At 47.2% G+C, this 19,135-nt stretch overlaps 2 protein-coding genes across 5 annotated transcripts in view; one reads left to right on the top strand and one right to left on the bottom strand.

Annotated features, from left to right (window-relative positions):
• The window catches only part of ZCCHC17 (zinc finger CCHC-type containing 17), a 56,305-nt gene extending 45,949 nt beyond the window's left edge, over positions 1 to 10,356 (top strand). For all 4 annotated transcript variants that reach the window (XM_059690433.1, XM_059690437.1, XM_059690434.1 and 1 more), the window contains one exon: positions 9,362 to 10,356. In XM_059690433.1, the coding sequence (XP_059546416.1) occupies positions 9,362 to 9,523 (162 nt within the window). In that variant the 3' untranslated portion in view covers positions 9,524 to 10,356. The remainder of the gene's footprint in view (positions 1 to 9,361) is intronic.
• A 612-nt stretch (positions 10,357 to 10,968) lies between these two features.
• Positions 10,969 to 18,235, bottom strand: FABP3 (fatty acid binding protein 3). The gene is made up of 4 exons (XM_059690438.1): positions 17,823 to 18,235; positions 14,725 to 14,897; positions 12,609 to 12,710; positions 10,969 to 11,248 (listed from the first exon to the last, which is right to left on the bottom strand). The coding sequence occupies exons 1-4, from the start codon at positions 17,893 to 17,895 to the stop codon at positions 11,195 to 11,197; spliced, it is 402 nt and encodes a 133-aa protein (XP_059546421.1). The 5' UTR covers positions 17,896 to 18,235; the 3' UTR covers positions 10,969 to 11,194.
• Positions 18,236 to 19,135: the final 900 nt, after the last annotated feature.

Here is a 19,135-nt window from a genome sequence, read left to right as displayed (position 1 = left end):
AGTGCTGAAATATGAACCCAGGTCTTCAGATTACTAACCCAATATTCTTTTTTTGTATACCACACTTCAACCATTAATTCATTTAGCTCTTCAATTATTTATTTACTCAACAAATATGTATTGAGTGTCTCACATGGATCTGTTTTGTATTGTGTTAGGTGCTCGAGATATCGGGACTCAGCGGGCACTTCTTTGCTAGTTTTTGCCCTGTCACCAACTACTCTTAGCAACCATTTGATGTTATCTTTTGTTCACAACCGTAAATCAAGATTCTAGGCCTCCTGTTTGTTTTCTTTTACCCTCTAAATCTTTGATTCCAACAGGAGGTTGGTTTCCGTATCAGTAAAATCTTCTAACTCAGCTGGATGTTTTGGAGTGTGTAAGAATGTTAGATTCGGATACCTGTTCTAACACGAGTTGACTCTGGGAGCCAAATGTGGAACTGAGTAGGTTCATCTGAAGAGGAATGCCTTCCACAGTCCATGTTGCCAAATAAGATTGTGGGTAGCAGGAATGCCTAGTGTGTGGAAGACATATATGATGGACAACTCACTTACAGTGAAATAAAGGTCATACATAGCACCTACTCTCAAGCAGCTAATCGCATAAGGAGAACGATAAGCAGCCAAAGTATATCCGGTGGCAAAGGACAGACACTCACTACAAGGGGATTATTGGATCTCCTAGAAATCCAACGATAGGCAGTGAGGTATAGCTGGGCCACCCAGAACTGGAATCAGAAAGGAATAGGCTAGTGGGCTCTCATCTCTGCTTCTTCACGTGACTGCTTCATTGTCCCACTTTCTGCAGTCTGGTGGAAGGGAATGCTTAATGTAAAACCTCTAAGGCAGGAGAAGGTGCTAGGCATGTTGGGGAACCAGGAAATGGCCCAGGATAAAGAAAGGATGTCACCTGTTCCAAATAATGGCTGGCACATAATAGGCATGCACTAGCTACCTTTGAATAGTCTCCATGATCTCTGCTATCTGTATAGCTCCTCCGGTTCCATTGCTCAGTGAAACCTGCCCTCAGTTTGGAGAGTAATGGGGACTGACTCCTACTGCTGCTTGTAGGTAGTAATGAAGGGAGCGGGGGCAGGAGTAAGAATATCTTCTAGTCCTGAGCCCCCCAACTCTTTTTTAAAAGGTGAAAGATTTGTGGGATCCGAAGAGAAACCAGATTATCCCCCCAAACTCTTTTTATCAAGTATGCATGTATTGAATGTATACCCTTGTCCAAAAATCTAGTATGCATCGGTTTAGTTCTACATACCGATTTGGTACCGTGACAATTTTTGTTCCAGTGCCTAAAAACTGTAAGTGATTTTTGTTGGGCATAATTAGGACAAGAGGAAACTGTTTTTCAAATGGAAATGGGATATGAAGTGGTTGGCAAAATTCGAATAGAGGTTTTTGTAATGAAGCACTGAAAATTTTTCCATGAACCTGTGGTCAGGGCTTTGCTGGCCTCTTTTACTTGTCATATGCCATCATGAGTCTTTCTGAATCAGTGCTATATTTTGAGGAAGCATGTGCCTCGGGTATCAGGCTGTCCACTGATTGTAGTGAATTTTAGCTATGTTTGATCCAGAATATAATTTTATTCTTTTGATGTGGCTACTATAATTACTTTCTGCTGAATTATATATGGAAGAACAGAAATAGGAATGTCATCCCTTGGTTGCAATGCTGGCTCTGTCCTGTTGTCCAGAGAACTTCTGGTGGCCATCTGAGAGGGAGATTGCCAGTCCTGGGTCCATTTTGCTTGAGCACCGAGTCATCCGGTACAGTCTGAATTCCTTTAAGACTCTTCACAATCTGTCCAATTTTCCAGCATCATCTCTCACAGTCCCTTCCCATATACTGTATTCCAACCTGATTCATTAAAAGAGCATCTGCTGCCCTGGCTGGTGTGGCTCGGTTGAGCATCGTCCCATGCACCAAGAAGGTCATTGGTTCGATGCCCGGTTGGGGTACATGCCTGGGTTGCGGACTTGATCCCCAATGATGTTTCTCTTTCACATCGATGTTTCTCTCTCTCCTTCTCCCTTCTTTCTCTAAAATCAATAAAGAAAAAAAAAAGCATATTAAAAGAGCATCTACTATGTGCCTAGCTCTGTTCTGGTTACTGCAAGTAAATAGTGAATGAAACAGGTAAAATCCCTGTTTTCATGTACCTACCTACCTTCTGACAGGGTCACAGACAATAAATTGCTAAACAAATACAAAATATTACTAATATGTCAAGTAGTGATAGGTTTTATGGAGAAAAATTAATTTGGTTATGACAGATAGGGAGTACTAGAATGGGGTCAGGTGGGATAGGTGACTTGACATTTAGATAGGGTGGTAAGGGCAGGCCTTTCTCATAAAGCATCATTTGAGTGGATATTTGAAGAAAGTGAGAAAGCAAGCTATTCATAAGTGGAGACAGAGCTTTTCAGTAAGGACAATAGCCAGCTGTTGGCATGTTTTGGGAATAATAAAGAGGCCGGTGAAGCTGGAGTGAAGTGAATGAGAAGAGAGGAAGTTAGAGAAAGCCCAGGGCTGTCTAGAACAGTGATGGCGAACCTTTTGAGCTCAGCATGTCAGCATTTTGAAAAACCCTAACTTAACTCTGGTGCCGTGTCACATGTAGAAATTTTTTGATATTTGCAACCATAGTAAAACAAAGACTTATATTTTTGGTATTTATTTTATATTTAAATGCCATTTAACAAAGAAAAATCAACCAAAAAAATGAGTTCGCGTGTCACCTCTGACACACGTGTCATAGGTTCACCATCACTGGTCTAGAAGAATATGAAGACTTCACCTTTCACTTGGAGTAAGATGAATGTCATTAGAGGTTTTGACTAGAAGGATGGATGACATGTTCTAACTTAGCTTTTAAGAGAATTATTTTGGCTGTTAGGCGTAAACTAAATGGTCAGAAAGCAAGAGTATGAGCAATTAACGGCCATTGTTAATAACCCAGGTGAGATGATGGTGGCTTAGACTAGAATGAAGGTGGGGGTGGTGAGAAGGGAATTGAAGTGTGGCTCAATTTTGAAGGTAGAGCTGACAGAACTTGTTGAGTAATTGGTTATGAGTTAGGAAAGAGAACAGTTAAAGATGACTAACTGGAAGATTTGAGTTAAGAGAGGAAGGAATGCAGAAGTAAGAATGGGAGTGGGGTTTAGTTTGAGTTGCTATATATGAATATGGGAAAGAAAGCTGGGAGTAGGTTTGGGTAGAGGCAAGGCATGTGAGTTGGGATGCCTATCAGATATTCACATGGATGTGTAGAGTAGGCAGTTGGATGTATAGTTCAGAGTTAAAGGAGAGGCTCAGGTAAGAGATACACATTTAGAGAGAATATCGTCAGTAGTGTAACAACTTTGTAGAATGACAGAAGGTAACTGGACTTATTGTGGGTTTCACTTTGTAATGTGCATAAATATTGAATCACCACATTGGATATCTGAAACTAATATTAGTCAATTATATTTCATTTTTAAAAAAGAGACATGAATTTGGGATACATATAGATGGTATATAAATTCATATATGAGATCACCTCGATAGTAAATATAGGGCAGAGAAGGGGTTTGAGGACTTGAGCCCCAGAGTGCTCCAACTTTTATAGATATTATGGAGGTGAGTATGTACCAGCAAAGAAGACTGAAAAGGAACAGCCAGGGAAGTTGGTGGAAAAATAAGAGAATGTGGTAGAAGTGAAATGAGGAATGTGTTGTAAGGAAATGTTCTGTGTTAAATGCAACTGATCAAGTAAATGAGGCCCAAGAATTGACTGTGGATTTGGCTATGGGAAGGTCATTGGTAACTTTGACAAGAGCTGTTTCAGTAAAATGGCGGGGTAACAACCTGGTTAAAATTGTTCAGAGGGTTTTTATTTGTTTGTTTATTGTTGGGAATGAGCCAGTAAAGAGGAAAAATTGATGCAAAAGAGAGGAGACAATCCCTGGACCGATGTTGAGCAGGAGAGAAGGTATGGGATCCAGTGCATAGTTAATAATCCACACAGGATACTTTGTTACTTTCGAAAGATCTTGCAAGCATTTGCCTCATTCTATCTTCCCTTTGGCTGGAAGGCCCTTGCTCCCCTTCCTCTGTCAACACTACCACCACCATGCCACCTGCCAAAACCAGTTCTTCAAGAGCACAATACATACATATCCTTCATGAAGCCATCCTCAAATTCGTCAGGCATGATTGATTTCTCTCCCTTGTGTGTCCATGGCATGTTTTTTGTACTTTTCTTATATCACTTCTATGGACTGCCTAGTATCCTAATTAGTCTTTCTCCTTAATTAGATAATTTGTTCCTTGAAGGCTTCTGTTTCCTAATTTCTGACCTCATTCAACTATTATAAAAGACTAATCAATAGATATTTCTGGCTCATAGAAGGTACTCAGTAAATATTTGATGAATAAATGTACTATATGATTATAAGGAGTTATTATTTCCCTTGTTTGATGAGGTTGGCTTAGGTTTGGAGGAATGGTGCCAGGCTCCACTCAATGAGTGTGTTTACTTTGCATCTACTATTAGTGCAAATAGTACTCTATTTGTCTGAATTATATTAAAAAATGTTGTGTTCTCATCGTCTAAGCAACACTGTATGTAACTATGGGTCTTTAAAGAACTTCATAGATAGTAAAATTCAGTAAATATTTGTGAGTTGATTAATAAAACTTCTTCTGGTCTTACCTTTTCCAATATATGATAAACTGGTGCCTTAGAGGCAACTTCTAGCCAGGAATCACCGTTTATCCCAGCGATTTTCAGCCTTTTTCATCTCATGGCACACATAAACAAATTACTAAAATTCTGCAGCACACCAGGAAATATAGTGGGGTTTTTTGTTTTGTTTTGCTTTTTGCCAGTCTGACAAAAAGTGTAGGTATAATTTTGATCATTCACACTGGACGGCTATTGTTGTGTTGGCTGTTGTCACTTTTTTATTTGAAAATCTAAGGGAAAAGAGGTCAGTGCCACTGGCTAAATAGTCAGGTATTGCTGTTTTAAAAAGTCTTGCAGCACACCGGTTAGAAAAGCACTATTCTTATTTCCCAAAAGTTTACCCAGAGAATCAATTTGAGAATCAAATGATCTCTTCAGAGTCAATCATTTCTCAAGAATAACTCTTGCCCTGACTGGTTTGGCTCAGTGGATAGAGTGTCGGCCTGCGGACTGAAGGGTCCCAGGTTCGATTCCGGTCAAGGGCATGTACCTTGGTTGCGGGCACATCCCCAGTGGGGAGTGTGCAGGGGGCAGCTGATCGATGTTTCTCTCTCATCGATGTTTCTAACTCTCTATCCCTCTCCCTTCCTCTCTGTAAAAAATCAATAAAATACATTTTTTTAAAAAAAGAATAACTCTTAAAAATAAATAATAATAATAAAGTGCTTGTTTGTTTGATTTCTGGCCAAATCGCTGCCTTTTAGTTGGGAAGTACTAAGTTAGCTATTGCCTATAATCTAGACAGGGCTCAAAAGAACATCCACATTGGGACCTCCAGCCTGAGTCAACAAATACAGGTTCTACCACTTGGGCAAGTCATTTTATCTCAGTCAATATCTCTGAGGTTAAAAGTCTTGCCTAAAAATATAGGGGAAATTATGCCCACTTAATAGATTTGCTGTGAAGGTAAAAGAATGTGTGGAAAGTGCCTTGCTCAGCATCCAGAAAAGTAAGTGTTCAGTAGCTGTTAGCTGCTGTTCCTCCCCGCTCACAGCTATTCCCATCTCAGCTTGTGCTTTGCTTTATCTCTCACACTGGGTTGCTGCTGTACTGTTTCAGAATGTAGAGAAAATGGGTGGGCTAGCTGATGTGGCATGGGATAAGTGATTTTCCTAGAGAGCAGTTTTGAGCAGTGGCTTCTTTCCCATGTCCCTCCTGGCCTGTTTGCCAAGGGCTTACACCCCTGGGTAATTTCTTTACCCTTTATCTTCTCCATTTCCCCCATGAATGCAGTTGAGGAACCAAAAGTTAGTTTCACTTTTGGTGGCTGTCCATCTTCTTCTGCCCTAATTCCCAACTTTCCTTTTGAACTACAACTTGTGAAGTGATAGTTCTTTTCTAGCTCAAGATAAGACACACAGTGAAAATGATGCCATCTGCTGGAGTACTAGATTTTCTTTGCTTGGGTTTCAAAAGACGGTTTGCATCAAGATTGAGGTCTGTTATTCCTCCTTGCTAAGTAGAGTACATGTCCTAGCATGCCAGGGTTCTCAAATGATTTGTTTTTCTCTTTGTTCCTTCTGAGCCTGCATCTTTGAAAGAGACCAATGTGTAAATAAAAGAGACCAAACTTTAAAAGAGACCAAACTCTGAGTAAGAAAGTACCACATTCTCATCACTATAGTATGTGTGAACTCATTGTACATCTCTACTTTGCAATTTTTCATTTCTAAAATGGGACTGATAATTCCTGAACTTCGACCTTACCAGATTGTTATTGTAAGATAAGGGATGCAGCCCAACCTGTGTTGCTCAGTGGTAGAGCATTGACCAATGCACCGAGAGGTTGCCAGTTCATTCCTAGTCAGGGCATATGCCCAGGTTGTGGGTTCAATCCTGCATGAGCATGCAGGAAGCAGCCCATCTATGTTTCTCTTTCATTGATGCTTCTGTCTCTCTACCTCTCCCTTCCTCTTTCTGAAATCAATAAAAATATATTTAAAAAAAAAAAAAGTAAAGGATGTGGTTGGTTGGAGCATTGTCCTGTACACCAGAAAGGTGGAGAGTTCTGTCCCCGGTCAGGCGCATCCGGTGGATGTATCTCTCATCTCTCTCTCTCCCCCTCCCCCCCCCCCCCCACTCCCCTCCTTCCTTCCCTTCCTCTCTTCCTCTCTTTCTAGAATCAATGGAAACATATCATCAGGTGGTGATTTTTTTTTTAAAAAAGGCCTGGCTGGTGTTGCTCAGTGGTTGAGCGTTGACCTTTGAACCAGGAAGTCACAGTTCAATTCCTGGTCAGGGCACATGCCCAGGTTGTGGGCTCGATCCCCAGTGTGGGGCATGCAGGAGGCGGCCGATCAATGATTCTCTCTCATCATTGATGTTTCTATCTCTCCCTCTCCCTTCTTCTCTGAAATCAATAAAAATATATTTTTTTAAAAAAGATAAGGGATGCAGAGAGCTTGATAAACTAGTGCTACTTGGATGTAAGGAAGTATTATTACTCTCCTTCCTCATTTATTTTTCCAGGTTGAGCCAGGCTTTGGGGGAATGGGCACCAGACTCTGCGTTTGCTCATTTACTCCCCCAGGCCCCTGCCGTACCTAAGGGGCAGAGCCTGTGAGACTCCTAAGCCTATATAGTCTGTGATGGGCTTCCATGATCTTGGCACCCAGGAAGGTGCAGTTCCATAAGCCAAACCTTTGATTTGCCAACTCTCAGCTCCTCCCAGTCATGGTTCCTATAGCTTGGTAATGTGGGCCTAGGAAGCTTCCCCTCTCTCTACTCTATTGGAGACTCCAAAATTTTTTTTTGTTTAATCTCCTCTCAAAACTTTGGCTTATCTGCCATAGATACATAGCCAAACTGTCAGAACATTCTGGGAGTTCTCTGAAATCTCGAGAGGGTAATACAATACTTCTAGCTACCCCTGAGTATCTACCATGTATCAGGTACTATAGTTGGAATTTGTCTTGTGTAATACTCATAGCATCCTTTGAAGTAGATATTTATTACTTGCAATTTACTAGAAAGAAAACTAAGGATCAAAAAAATCTCCTGTTTCAAGTCACATAGCTAGTAAGTGATCATCATGCCAGGGGGCCTAGCACTATATAGGAAGAGGGACTGTATGCTACAGAGGAAAATTCAGATTTCCAGTCCCGTGATCTACATGCAGATCCCAACTCTGCCTGTGGGATCTGGGGCAAGTGGCTTTCAGCTTCTCCAGCCACAGATACTATCTCATTAAATCTTAACCACAGCCATGTGACCTTTCTCTTGCCTTTTTTTTTTCTTTCTATTCTTATCTGTTTACATTTGAGGAAACTTGGTAAAGGTGAAAAATGTGCCCAAGGTTACAGAATAGTAAGTGGCAAAGCCAGAGCTCAAGTCTCTAACACCTGGTTTGGTGTCTTTCCTCTCTCTTTCTCCCTCCCTCCCTCCCTCCCTCCCTCCCTCCCTCCCTCCTTCCTTCCCTCCTCACTGCCAGCTTCTAAGACCTGGTGCATCACTCAGGCACTCACAGCTTTCAGGATGCTGATTGAAAGCCTATAGGAGCAGGAGCTTCGTGTTCTTCTGCTGTTTCTTTCTCTTCCCGTAATTTCTCCTTAGAAACCTTACTAAGGCAATATAAACATTTACAATTCAAGAAGGTTGATGCAAAGCTGAAAAACTGCCCGGCGCACCCCACAAAAGCCTAGGAACCTTCCTCCCATATTTTATGAGTTTGTGCTGTTACTCTGGCAGCAAGGTGTAGTGCAGGGGTCCTCAAACTACGGCCCGTGGGCCACATGCAAATACAAATATTGTATTTGTTCCTGTTTTGTTTTTTTACTTCAAAATAAGATATGTGCAGTGTGCATAGGAATTTGTTCATAGTTTTTCTTTAAACTATAGTCCAGCCCTCCAACGGTCTGAGGGACAGTGAACTGGCCCTGTTTAAAAAGTTTGAGGACCCCTGGTGTAGTGGGTAGTTTTGAGGAAGTTCTTCCTTAATTTTTTATCAATAAAACCATATAAGATCGTTATGAAGGTTAGAGATGATAAATATTCAAGGGCAATAAAATAATAAAATAAAATTCAAGGGCAGCAGGTAAAGCCTTACTAATTGATGGCAGTTATTTACCCTGGCAGCAGGAGCTAATAGAAACCAGACTGGGAGTCAGGAGTCCTACATCTATTACTCTCTTAGCCTGTGACCTTGGGCATGTGAGGCACTCTCTAGGTAGACTAGGTGGTCTCTAAGGACTCCTTTCAGCTTCAATATCTGCTTTTACAAATAAAAGTAATAAATGCTTGTTTTAAAAAAATCAAATTGGACAACTATCTGAAGTAAAAAGTGAAAGACCCCAATACATTCCCAAGGTAATACTTGTTACTACTTTGTGTGCCTTCCACTGTTTTCTGTGTATTTTAAATATATACAGGCACATGTAAATATACATATACACATTGTATGGTATGTATGTTAAACACACTGGAATCTAGAATACATACTGTATCAGGACTTGATCCTTTTACTTGCTTTGGGCATTTTTTCTTGTTAATACTTGAAGATATAATTTATTTTTAATTAATATTTTGTATATCAAGTGGTACTCTAGTGATCACATGTCATGATTTTTAAAGGCAAATATACATACACGATGCTGAATTTTTAAATTTTCTTTTTTAGGAAAAGAAGAAAAAGAAACATAGAGACAGGAAGTCATCTGACTCTGACAGCTCAGACTCTGAAAGTGATACAGGCAAGAGGGCAAGGCACACATCGAAGGACAGCAAGGCGGCGAAGAAGAAGAAGAAGAAGAAGAAGCACAAGAAGAAGCACAAGGAGTGAGAGCAGAGTAAAGGGGGTGGCTGAGATGAGGGGCCCGGGAGCTTGTGCCTTGCAGCCCTGGCCTCTAGAAAGACTCAGTAGTGAGAATATGGCCTCCCACCCCATGACTCTCCCACTGGGACACGGCTTCCTCTCATGCTGCAGGGAGCCAGATGTCAAAAGCATCTGCCTGAATGAGTTGTTTCCTTGTCACTCCTGGTCCATTTGCAAGTGACCCCTGCAGCTCACCCATCCATTCACCCAACTTCCTTCATTCAGCAGGAGGTCCTTTTACCCTCTCCAGCTGTCACTGCCAGAGCCTGATTCCTATAGGAGTCCAGGCTAGAGCCAGTTACTGCTGTGGAAGGGAGTCTGGCTGTAGTTCAAGTGTGACTGGCCCCTCCCTGTTGGTTCACCCTGGGCTGATTGGTGGGTGATTTCTGCTGTATCCAACTCAGTGGCGTGGAGGGAGCCTGGCAGTCTGAGGGAGAACATAAGAAGTGGTGCTCACTCTTTCCATTCCCCCCCTAACATGATTCTGCTATGCTAGAAGTGACAGCCAGTGTTCCGCAGCCAGAAACCATTATAGTGACTGAGCTTGTGTGTGACATTCTGCCAGACCACCAAACCAGACAGCCCGAGCTAAGATCATTGCTTTACTTTGTGTTTAATACTATGAGTCAATGGATTCCACTTCAGGTTCCTGCTTAAATGCCTGGCACTAAATGGAAGTGTGTTTGGTTTTAAACTTACTGAAAGTTCTTATTGCTATTATACCTCTTCCCAGGTAACTTACAGACAGAGAAGTCACTGAGTCTACAAGTTGACAGAAAAACATTTAATATGTAACTTTAGACTGTGGAGAAAGGTCTGCTGAGGTTCAGAGCCAATGTACTAGCAGGTCACAGCCTTCTTATCACTAATAAGCCCTCCCTTTTGTAATCAGATGACCTCTTCCCTCTGAGCTGATTAGAGAACCAGTGAGAATTTACAACTGGGAGTAATGGTCTGGGCATTGGTGGGAGCTCAGCAGTCATCTTGGCCAGTGGGCATTTTTTCCCACCAAAATGGCACAAGCCTGGATCCATTGTCCTGAGCCTACATTCTGGAAAAAGAGACCACAGCATTGCAGAGAAGGGCAACTGTCCAGACCCAAGGGCATTCAGTGCAAGTGGCCCAAGGTGATAGGTAGTCCAGTAGCCAAGCTTGGGGAAGCCCTGCCACTGATGAGTCCGGGTTGGACTAGCTCATTTGGCCATGGGGAGGAAGTAAAGGCAAGGTGTAGGTACAGCTGTTCTATTATTGTATGTGTAAGGCGGTCAGCTACCACCATCCCAGAGACTGTCCATTTCAGTGTCATCCAGTGCTTCTTCCTGAGTGACCTTCAGGCAGGGTTTCTGCCCACTTTCAGACACAGGGGAACAGACTCATGGAGTCATGTCACCAAAGGCAAGAAGGCAACTGGGTGTCCTTGGCTCTGCTTTATTGACCTCAGAGCACTCTTTGGATGCAGTTAAGACACAAACAATGGGAACTGGAACTGTATCCAGGATGGTGCACCTAACCCCCAGAAGAACTCTCCCCCCCCAAGGTGGATTTATACAAAACGCCAGAGGAAAAGACGAGGCAATCTGGTGCTGAGTCCAGGGGTAGCCAGCTGGCAGCGGAACAGTCAGTGAAGCAGTGGGCTGGTCATGCCTCCTTCTCGTAAGTGCGCGTACACACTACATTGCCGTGGGTGAGCGTCTGGAAGGAAAGAGAGAGTCCGATTGGGGCAGGGGTGAGGGAACAAACCTTAGAAGCACTCCATTTATTGACTGCCTACTCTATGCCCAGCACTTGACATACATATTTTTTCTAATACTTACACCAGGTCTCTAAGTTACACATATGATCTCTTTTAGAGATTTGGGAAAATGAGTTTTGAGAGGAAGTTGGTCAAGATCTAGAGTGTTTCTCTTTCCCTTGCACCATTCTTCTCCCTTCATCCTTAATGCCTAAGATGGCGCCTAGCATGTTGTGTCTACACAATAGGTGAGTGCAAATATTCAGAGACTCTTAGGGAAGGGCTGTGCTAGGCCACCAGCCTCCTTTCCTTCCCTAACTTGGGTAATCCCAGGGCCAGAGTCCTAAGCCACCACCATCCAGCCTGGCATAAAGCCAAGCCCGTGGTCTCACCATAGCTGATTGCCCAGGGAGTATTTGGTCCTGCATATTACATCTCTGCCAGAGGTAGGCACCTCATTCTTAACCCTGCAAGAGCCCTGCTCTGTGTGAGTGCGGGAATGCACTGACCCACGAAGATCTGCCATGAAGTGCAGAGTGAAATCTGAGGCCCCATGGAATTAGGACATAGAGACCAAGGCTGGCTGCTATCTCTGTCCCCAGGTCTGAGGTGTTCATTCAAGTCTACATTCTCCAAGTGAGACCCCCAGGTTTGTTCCTGAACAGACAGATCTGCCAGCCTGACTGTCACTTCCTGCCAAGTTCGTATTCAGGTACTTGCAGTAGGCCAGGCGTGAAAAGCACTGAGAGGAGGCGGGGCTGGAGTGAGGTGTGCCGTCAGTGCCCCACAGGCCACCAGCCTGTTACTGCCCGAAGGCTTTACAGGTGGCAGCACAGTCCTAGGGCGGAGAGGGAACGCTGTGATGGAAGGTGGGAGCCTTTCCTAGGGGCTTGGGGTCACATCTGGCCCTGCTTTCTATCTCTGGGGCGAGGCAAGGCAGCAACACAGGAAACTAAGGCTGTGGAGCATCTGCTGTCTGCCTCCCATGTCAGTGATGCTTTGTGCTCTGCGTCCACGGTCTTATTCAGACTTCGCAGCAGCCCTCCAGGGTTGGCGTTGCTATTGTTGCAGTTAGACTTGAAGGTGACTTGTCCAAAGCCATAACAGCCTGTAAGTTGAGATTTGAACCTAGGCCCGAGATGTGAGTCCAAAGCACTACACAGAAAATTCCCACCCACTGTCACCCCAGCATGTTCTCCACCCTCCATCGTCCCAGCTTCTAGTGCTGCCAGGGGGAGACCTTGACTTTTTATGACATGCTTGGCTGAAGGGGCAGCAGTAGCAACCAACTGGGAAAGGCTCCAAAGTTGTCCATCTTACCAGGATGAGTTTGCCATCCACGAGCTCCCGCACAAGTTTTGTTTCTTGCCCATCCCATTTCTGCACGTGGACAAGTTTGCCTCCATCCAGCGTCACGGTGGACTGTGGAAACAGGGTAGAGGCCTGAGCTGTAATCCGAGTCAGGATTGAGGGACAGCATGGGGTCTGGTCCCTGGGCCACAGAGGACTTAACCTCTGGCCCAACTAATGATGGTGCTACGCCCAGAGCTCAGGCAGCCCACCTCCAGTCAGCCCTGCAGGATATCCAGCTTGCCTCCAGCCTCTGCTCCAGTACTGCCTGGCTGGGAAGGGGCCTTTAGTGCTGGACAAGTAGAGAGGCAGGCAGTGTGGCGGAGCCAGACAGCCTGGCTCTGAAAAGCGCCATCAGTGTTCTGATGGGCATTTATCCTGTATTCTAGGTGATGCCACAGCCCCAGTGTCCCTAAGACAGGGGCATGTGCCAACCCATATCCCTGGGAGAGACTGGCAAGGAGAGTCCTCAGACTCCAGCCTAGTGATCACATATGACGTCTAAAAGACCCTTGGGGTTGGGGGGTATTAGAAAATTAGGCCCCTGCTCTTTATTCCCACCCCTCTTCTTGGTCCACATCATGTGACCCTTTCAGCTGACAAGTGGGCAGCAACTGCCAGGGCCTGGGACTGGGTGCCCTTGTAGTGTCCCATAGCCCTGGCCAAATGCCCACTTAGTCTTCCGGGTACTACCAGCCTGCATCAGCTGGTTCTCACTTGGCAGCTCTCCCATTCTCTCCTCTAGGAATTTGGGGAGGTCTCGGCCAGGCTAAGGGACCCTGACTGAGCAGAGTTCAGTAGAAGAATCTGAGAAGGTTGTGTACATATGTTGGGGGATGGGGGGTACTGGTGATACATGCTCATTCCCAGTTCTCTTAGTTTTTGCCCACTTAGCCGGGCATCCCAGGGAACTACTGTTGTCTTTAGTTGGGGTTCTTGCCCCCCAAGGTGGGCTAGTTCAAGGAAGTACAGGCATGTGGTAGGGGCAGCCACTTCCCAGACAGGCTGCATCTTTGGGCACCATCCCAATTCTGCTGTCAGCATCCCCTGCAATTCTGGGCTGAGCTCCATCTTCCTCCACAGGGAAGAGACCAGATCCTTCCCGGGGCAGCGATGAGGAAGGGAAACCGCTGAGGGCTGAATGTGAGTCTGTAGAGGTCAAAGGCCCTTAGTCCTCTCTCCCATGCCTAGCCCAGGGGAGGCCTGAGGCAAGCTGCCAAGAAAGAGCCACTGCAGCCCTAGCTGGTTTGGCTCAGTGGATAGAGCGTCAGCCTGCAGACTGAAAGGTCCCGGGTTCGATTCCAGCCAAGGGCACATGCCTCAGTTGTGGGCTTGACCCCCAATAGGAGGCGTGCAGGAGGCAGCCAATCAATGATTCTCGATGTTTCTATCGTTCCCTCTCCCTTCCTCTCTGAAATCAATAAAAATATATAAAAAGAAAAGAAAGAGCCACTGTAAGGTGACAGCCCTGAGGATGTGGACTAAGGCTTGGTCAGAAGACACTACAAACACATCCAGGACAATGCCCTGTCCGGATCATAGCTTGTCCTGCCTGTGGACTGGCAGCATGGGAAATACTTCTTCAGGGTCACTGGCCAAGCCCTGGAGGTGGGAGTTGGGGAAGAGGAAGCATCTGAGTAGGTCTCACTCCTTGGCCCCAGCTTCCTCCCTTGCTGCTGGAGGCCAGGATGACCTGTTAACTCAGTGGAGGGCCCTGACTTCTGGGCATCATTCCTAAAGCACTTGAGGTAACAGCCATGGCCACACTACTCCCCCATCTTGGAAGAGGAAAGGAACCCAGAGTGACTGCATGTCATTCACAAGGTCACCCAGCTGGAGCGGGAGTAGAACTGAGGTCAGAACTGGCTCTGCTGCCCACTCGAGAGGCAGCTGGTGGATGCTTCCCAAAAATGGAGGAAAACGAGAACAGGACTAATGCACTTAGCACTGGAACATTCTGGCACTGTAGAGGCTTTAAGGCTGTTTATTTCAATCCCCCACTGCAATAATAGTCTCCAAGACTACCAGCTCATTCCCCTTCAGGTTCTCAGCGTTGTGCACTCCCCATGCCCCCTCCTTGACTCACCTTGACCTTCCGGTCATCTGCCGTTGTCTCGTCAAACTCCACCCCCAGCTTGAAGCTGATCTCTGTGTTCTTGAAGGTGCTTTGTGTTTTTAGGGTGATTGTATCCCCATTTATTTCGATGATTGTGGTAGGCTTGGTCATACTGGCCACCTGCCTGGTAGCAAAACCCACACCTGAGAGCAGAGGGAAGGTTATGAGTATAAGCCGGAGGAGAGAGGCGGGGTACAAGGAACTCAATGAACAGCTCAGGCTGGATGTGGGAAAGAGGGAAGAAGAGGATGAGGACCTTCCAAGACTTTGTATGGTCTTTTAAAAAAATTATTCAGTCTTATGTGGTGAAGAGACACTGTTGATCTCATTAGACAGATCAGAACTTAAGGCATTATGCAGCAAGTTGGTGGCAGAGCTGAGATTAGAATAAGTTATTAAGTGCTTTCTGTGTGGTAAGAACTGCATATGTGTTCTCATTCAATCCTGCAGTCTTCCTGAAGGGTTGATTTATTATCTCCAATTCACAGATGCAAACACAGAGAAACCCAGGGTCACACATCTGAACTGTGACTGCAGAGCTCATGTACCTGCTCAGCTATAGTGCCTCTCGGGCTGGAGCATGGGGCTCCCTGCTGGGCACCTGAGCAGCTTGCAAGCCACAGGCTAGGGAAGAAATGTGGACTTTTCCTTCCAAGGCCTTGGGATAAGAGTGTTCCACCTTTGGGGGTTTCTACCTTGAGACGCACCGGTGCCTTTGTCCCCCGTATATGGCAACAAGACATTTTCAAAGTCTCTTATCCCAGATCGAGGAAGTAGGCGAAGGGTTTGTCTGTCTCGTACAGATTTAGGAGAGGCCTAAATGGTAGTGCAGTCAGGACTTGGATCCAGGTCTCCTGGCTCCTGGTCTAAGGCCCGAAGGAGACCCCTCCTGACCTAAGCATAGCTTCCCTGGGTCTGGGCAAAGCCCAAAGTGTCCTGCAAGAGAGTGCGGAACAAAGAGCCCATAGGCAAAGTCTAAGGTGTGATCCTGTGATCTGTCCTTTAGAGTCCCCAAACGTGCCTGGCTACATAGAGCTTGTTGGCAGCTAGGAACTTATCCCATGCCCTCCCTGGGTTATTGTACTATAAATGCTCATAACAGCCCTGAATGGTGGGTTTTATTATTTATTTGACTTGACCCAGATTTGATCTAGGCTACAAAACTGTTTGCTATTCCTGGGCCATTCTGCCTCCTGCGATGTGTGTCTGTGATCACTGGTACTACCTTTGCCCCCTGAGAACCCTTGGTCTAAAACAATGGGCACAGGCTACCTCTGTAGCTACCTGCAGCTGGCCCACCCATTCTGGTGGGTGAGGGACTTTGGCCTCACCCCCTGCTGTCAGAGTCAGGAGAGCTGGGCCTTATCACTGCACAGGAAGGGAGTTCTGTTTGCCTAAGACCTACCTAGAGGAGCGGGAGTGTTTGAGGAAGGAATCCTCTGGAGAGGGAAGGAAGGACTAAACCAGGAGGAACTGAGAATGAAACTGGGCTGACAATTCAGGGGACTTGGGAAGAGGTGGACTCTACTTATAAATGAAGCTGAAGTTATTTACTGAGAGCTGAGGAGGGGCTTTTCTCCCCCATGGGTCTCAGCCTTTCTACCAGTGTAACAACAAAAGCCGACGGGGAGGGCTCTCAGTCCCCGAGCCCAAGCTGGGGCAAAATAAGGGAGCAATGGTGGGGAGGATGTTGCCACCCTGAAAGGTCTTCAGTTGGAATCTGCTGTGGGAGGCTTGGGAGGAGGAACAAACCTGGGCATTCCAACTTCCCCAACAGCTCAGGAGCCAGTGGGCATAGTGCCCGACATAGGTAGGCCTCAAGAGCCAATTGTGGTCCCTATTTCAGAAAAAGGTTAGGAACAGAGGTGAGAGGTGCCTGGAGTGGATCTTTTCCCCTTTGGGTATCTGCTGAAATCCAGCCCGCCTTCCCTGGGAGGAAGGCATGGAACGTAGCTTGAGCATGATCAACTTTCCTGTTTTCCCTGTCCCAGCGTGGAGATAGATCTAGGATAACCTCATAGCTGGGGATTTCAGGAAGGGCTGAGGTCAATCATTAGATAAGCATTTCCAGCCACTCCCGCTGGGCCCGTATGGGAACTGATTGGGGTTGCAGATCTATAAATCTAGGTTTTCTGCTCTGCTGTGGAATTTTTATGACAAGTTTCTACTTTCTCTGGATCTCAGTTTCCCTATCTGTTGAACTAAGCAAGGTATGAGAATCTCCAAGGACCTCACTTATAAGATTCTTTGAATTTTTACCCTTCTGCACCCCAGCACCACACCTGCCTAGAGCAAAGACCACTCCCCTCATCACCCTTCTTCCCCCATGGTTAGCAGGTCTTGGCCTTGCTGCACCCTGGAAGTCCAATAGCTTTCTCCCCTGGACTCCTCCCCACTGAGTGGCTAGGCCGTGGGTTGTCACTGATGCGGGGGCCTCTTGCCCCATCTCAGCACTAGGCTCAGACCCCGGATTAAATTAGCCCGGTTACACACCCCTGCAGGCAAGGTCAGAGCCTGGCTGGTGAGAAAGGGCATCCTCCTAGCCCAACATGGAGAAGCAGGGGTTGTTGCTAACTGGGTTCCTAGCTCACCTCCCACATCCCATTGCTGGGGTTACCCACTCTTCCATCTCCCTCCTCCCGGGAACCCCCTGCTTCTGTGGGCCACAGTCACTCCCTGCCGGCACTATTCCCTTCCTGTGTTCACCGTTCCCAGTTCCTAAACCGCCCGTGCTCCTGTTCTTTCCCTCCCCTAGCTAGCCTCCCACCTTTTTAGTCAAACCCTCCAGAACATATACCCCTCTTCCGAAAAGCACCCCTCAACCCCCACATCACCGGCATATCTGCTTCCTTGAGCCTCCCCACGTGGGAATCCGCCAGGTTCAGACCACGAGATCCCCCTCCACACAGCCCCAGCCCAGGTAGCCACCTTTTCCGGGTCCCCTTACCCCCCAACCTTGACCAGGAGGGATGCAGCAGGCTTGCAGGGTACCAGCGAGGGCGGGAGCGCTGTGCCAGCTGGGCACGCGGCCAGACCCTCCCCAACCCAGCACCCCGAGCCTGGCTCACCGATGGACTTCATGTAGTCATCGAAATTCTTGCTGTCCACCAGCTTCCAGGTGCCTGCGAAGGCGTCCGCCATGGTGAGGCTGGGCTAGGCTGTTAGCGAAGAAACGACAAAGCAGGGGTGGAAGGATTCGGGACCCCGGCTCGCAGCCCGCGCCGCCGCTTTAAATAACCCCCGTGTCACGTGATGAGGCGTGGCCCGCCCCCACCCCCATCCAGCTCCCGAAATAGGAAGCCCGGGCTGGCGCTCCCCTCCAGGGGCTGGCCGCCCATCCCCCAGCGCGCCGGGGCGAAGTGGGCAGCCGGCGGTGCCAGGCCAGCCTGCGTCAACGCGGGCGCCTGGCCGCCGAGTCCCGCCGGAGCCGCGCGCTGACAGCACCGGCTTTCTTCCTTCCCCCGCCGCTACATCATCTTTGGAATCTGAGAAGGAAGCAGTGGGGGGCGCGGGGCGCACGCCCAGACGTCATCCATCCTCATCCCGCCCTAGCGCGGAGTCCGGGCGGAGATGAGAGATTAGAGGAGAAAGGACAGGCGCCCTTGGGCTGATGCCCACGTCTGGGAAGCTCTGGCTGACTCTTCTCGGCGCAGGCATCTTGGTCCGCGCTTTTTACAGGTGAGGAGACTGCTGGGACCTGACAAGGTCGCAGGAAAGGAAGGGTGGATTAGAGCCCTAGTGCCAGCCGGCTCTAGCTGGCTCCTGAATCCGCCCCTCCGACCCCCCACTGCCTGGTGACGGGAGAGGAACCAGGGCACCGTCACGGCTAAGCCGGCCCTGTGCCCTCCGACTGCTCCGGGACAGCGTGCCCCTACCGCCATGCCCGCCCCGCACGTGCTCGCCCCTCCCTGCGGAATGTCTGCTGTGCGCGCGCCTTTCCGCCGGGCACTCCAGCTCCCCATCCACCAGCCAGAGCCCCAGGTCTCTCTGACCTCTGCGCACAGCTCTGGGCATTTGCTGCTGTGCGTCCCCCCTCGTCGTCCTCCAGGAATTCTGCCCCTCACCTGCTGCCCTTTCTCTAATCTTTCCCCACCTCCTTTAAGGAGGCTGCTGCGTGGTTGACAGTTTACAGTTCATAAAGCACCGTTCATAATAATAAGAACCTGCCCGCCTGGCGTAGCTCAGGGGTTGAGCATCGACCTATGAACCAGGAGGTCACCGTTTGTTCCCGGCCAGGGCACATGCCTGGATTGTGGCTCAATCCCCAGTAGGGGGCGTGCAGGAGGCAGCCCATCAATGATTCATCATTGATGTTTCTATTTCCCTATCTCTATGAAATCAATAAAAATATACTTTGAAAAATAATAAGATCCGCGTTGTA

This window comes from Myotis daubentonii, chromosome 3, assembly GCF_963259705.1.
Source record: "Myotis daubentonii chromosome 3, mMyoDau2.1, whole genome shotgun sequence".
NCBI lineage: Eukaryota > Metazoa > Chordata > Mammalia > Chiroptera > Vespertilionidae > Myotis > Myotis daubentonii.
The sequence above is the reverse complement of the archived record's forward strand: the minus strand, read 5'-3'. Positions and strand labels throughout refer to the sequence as shown.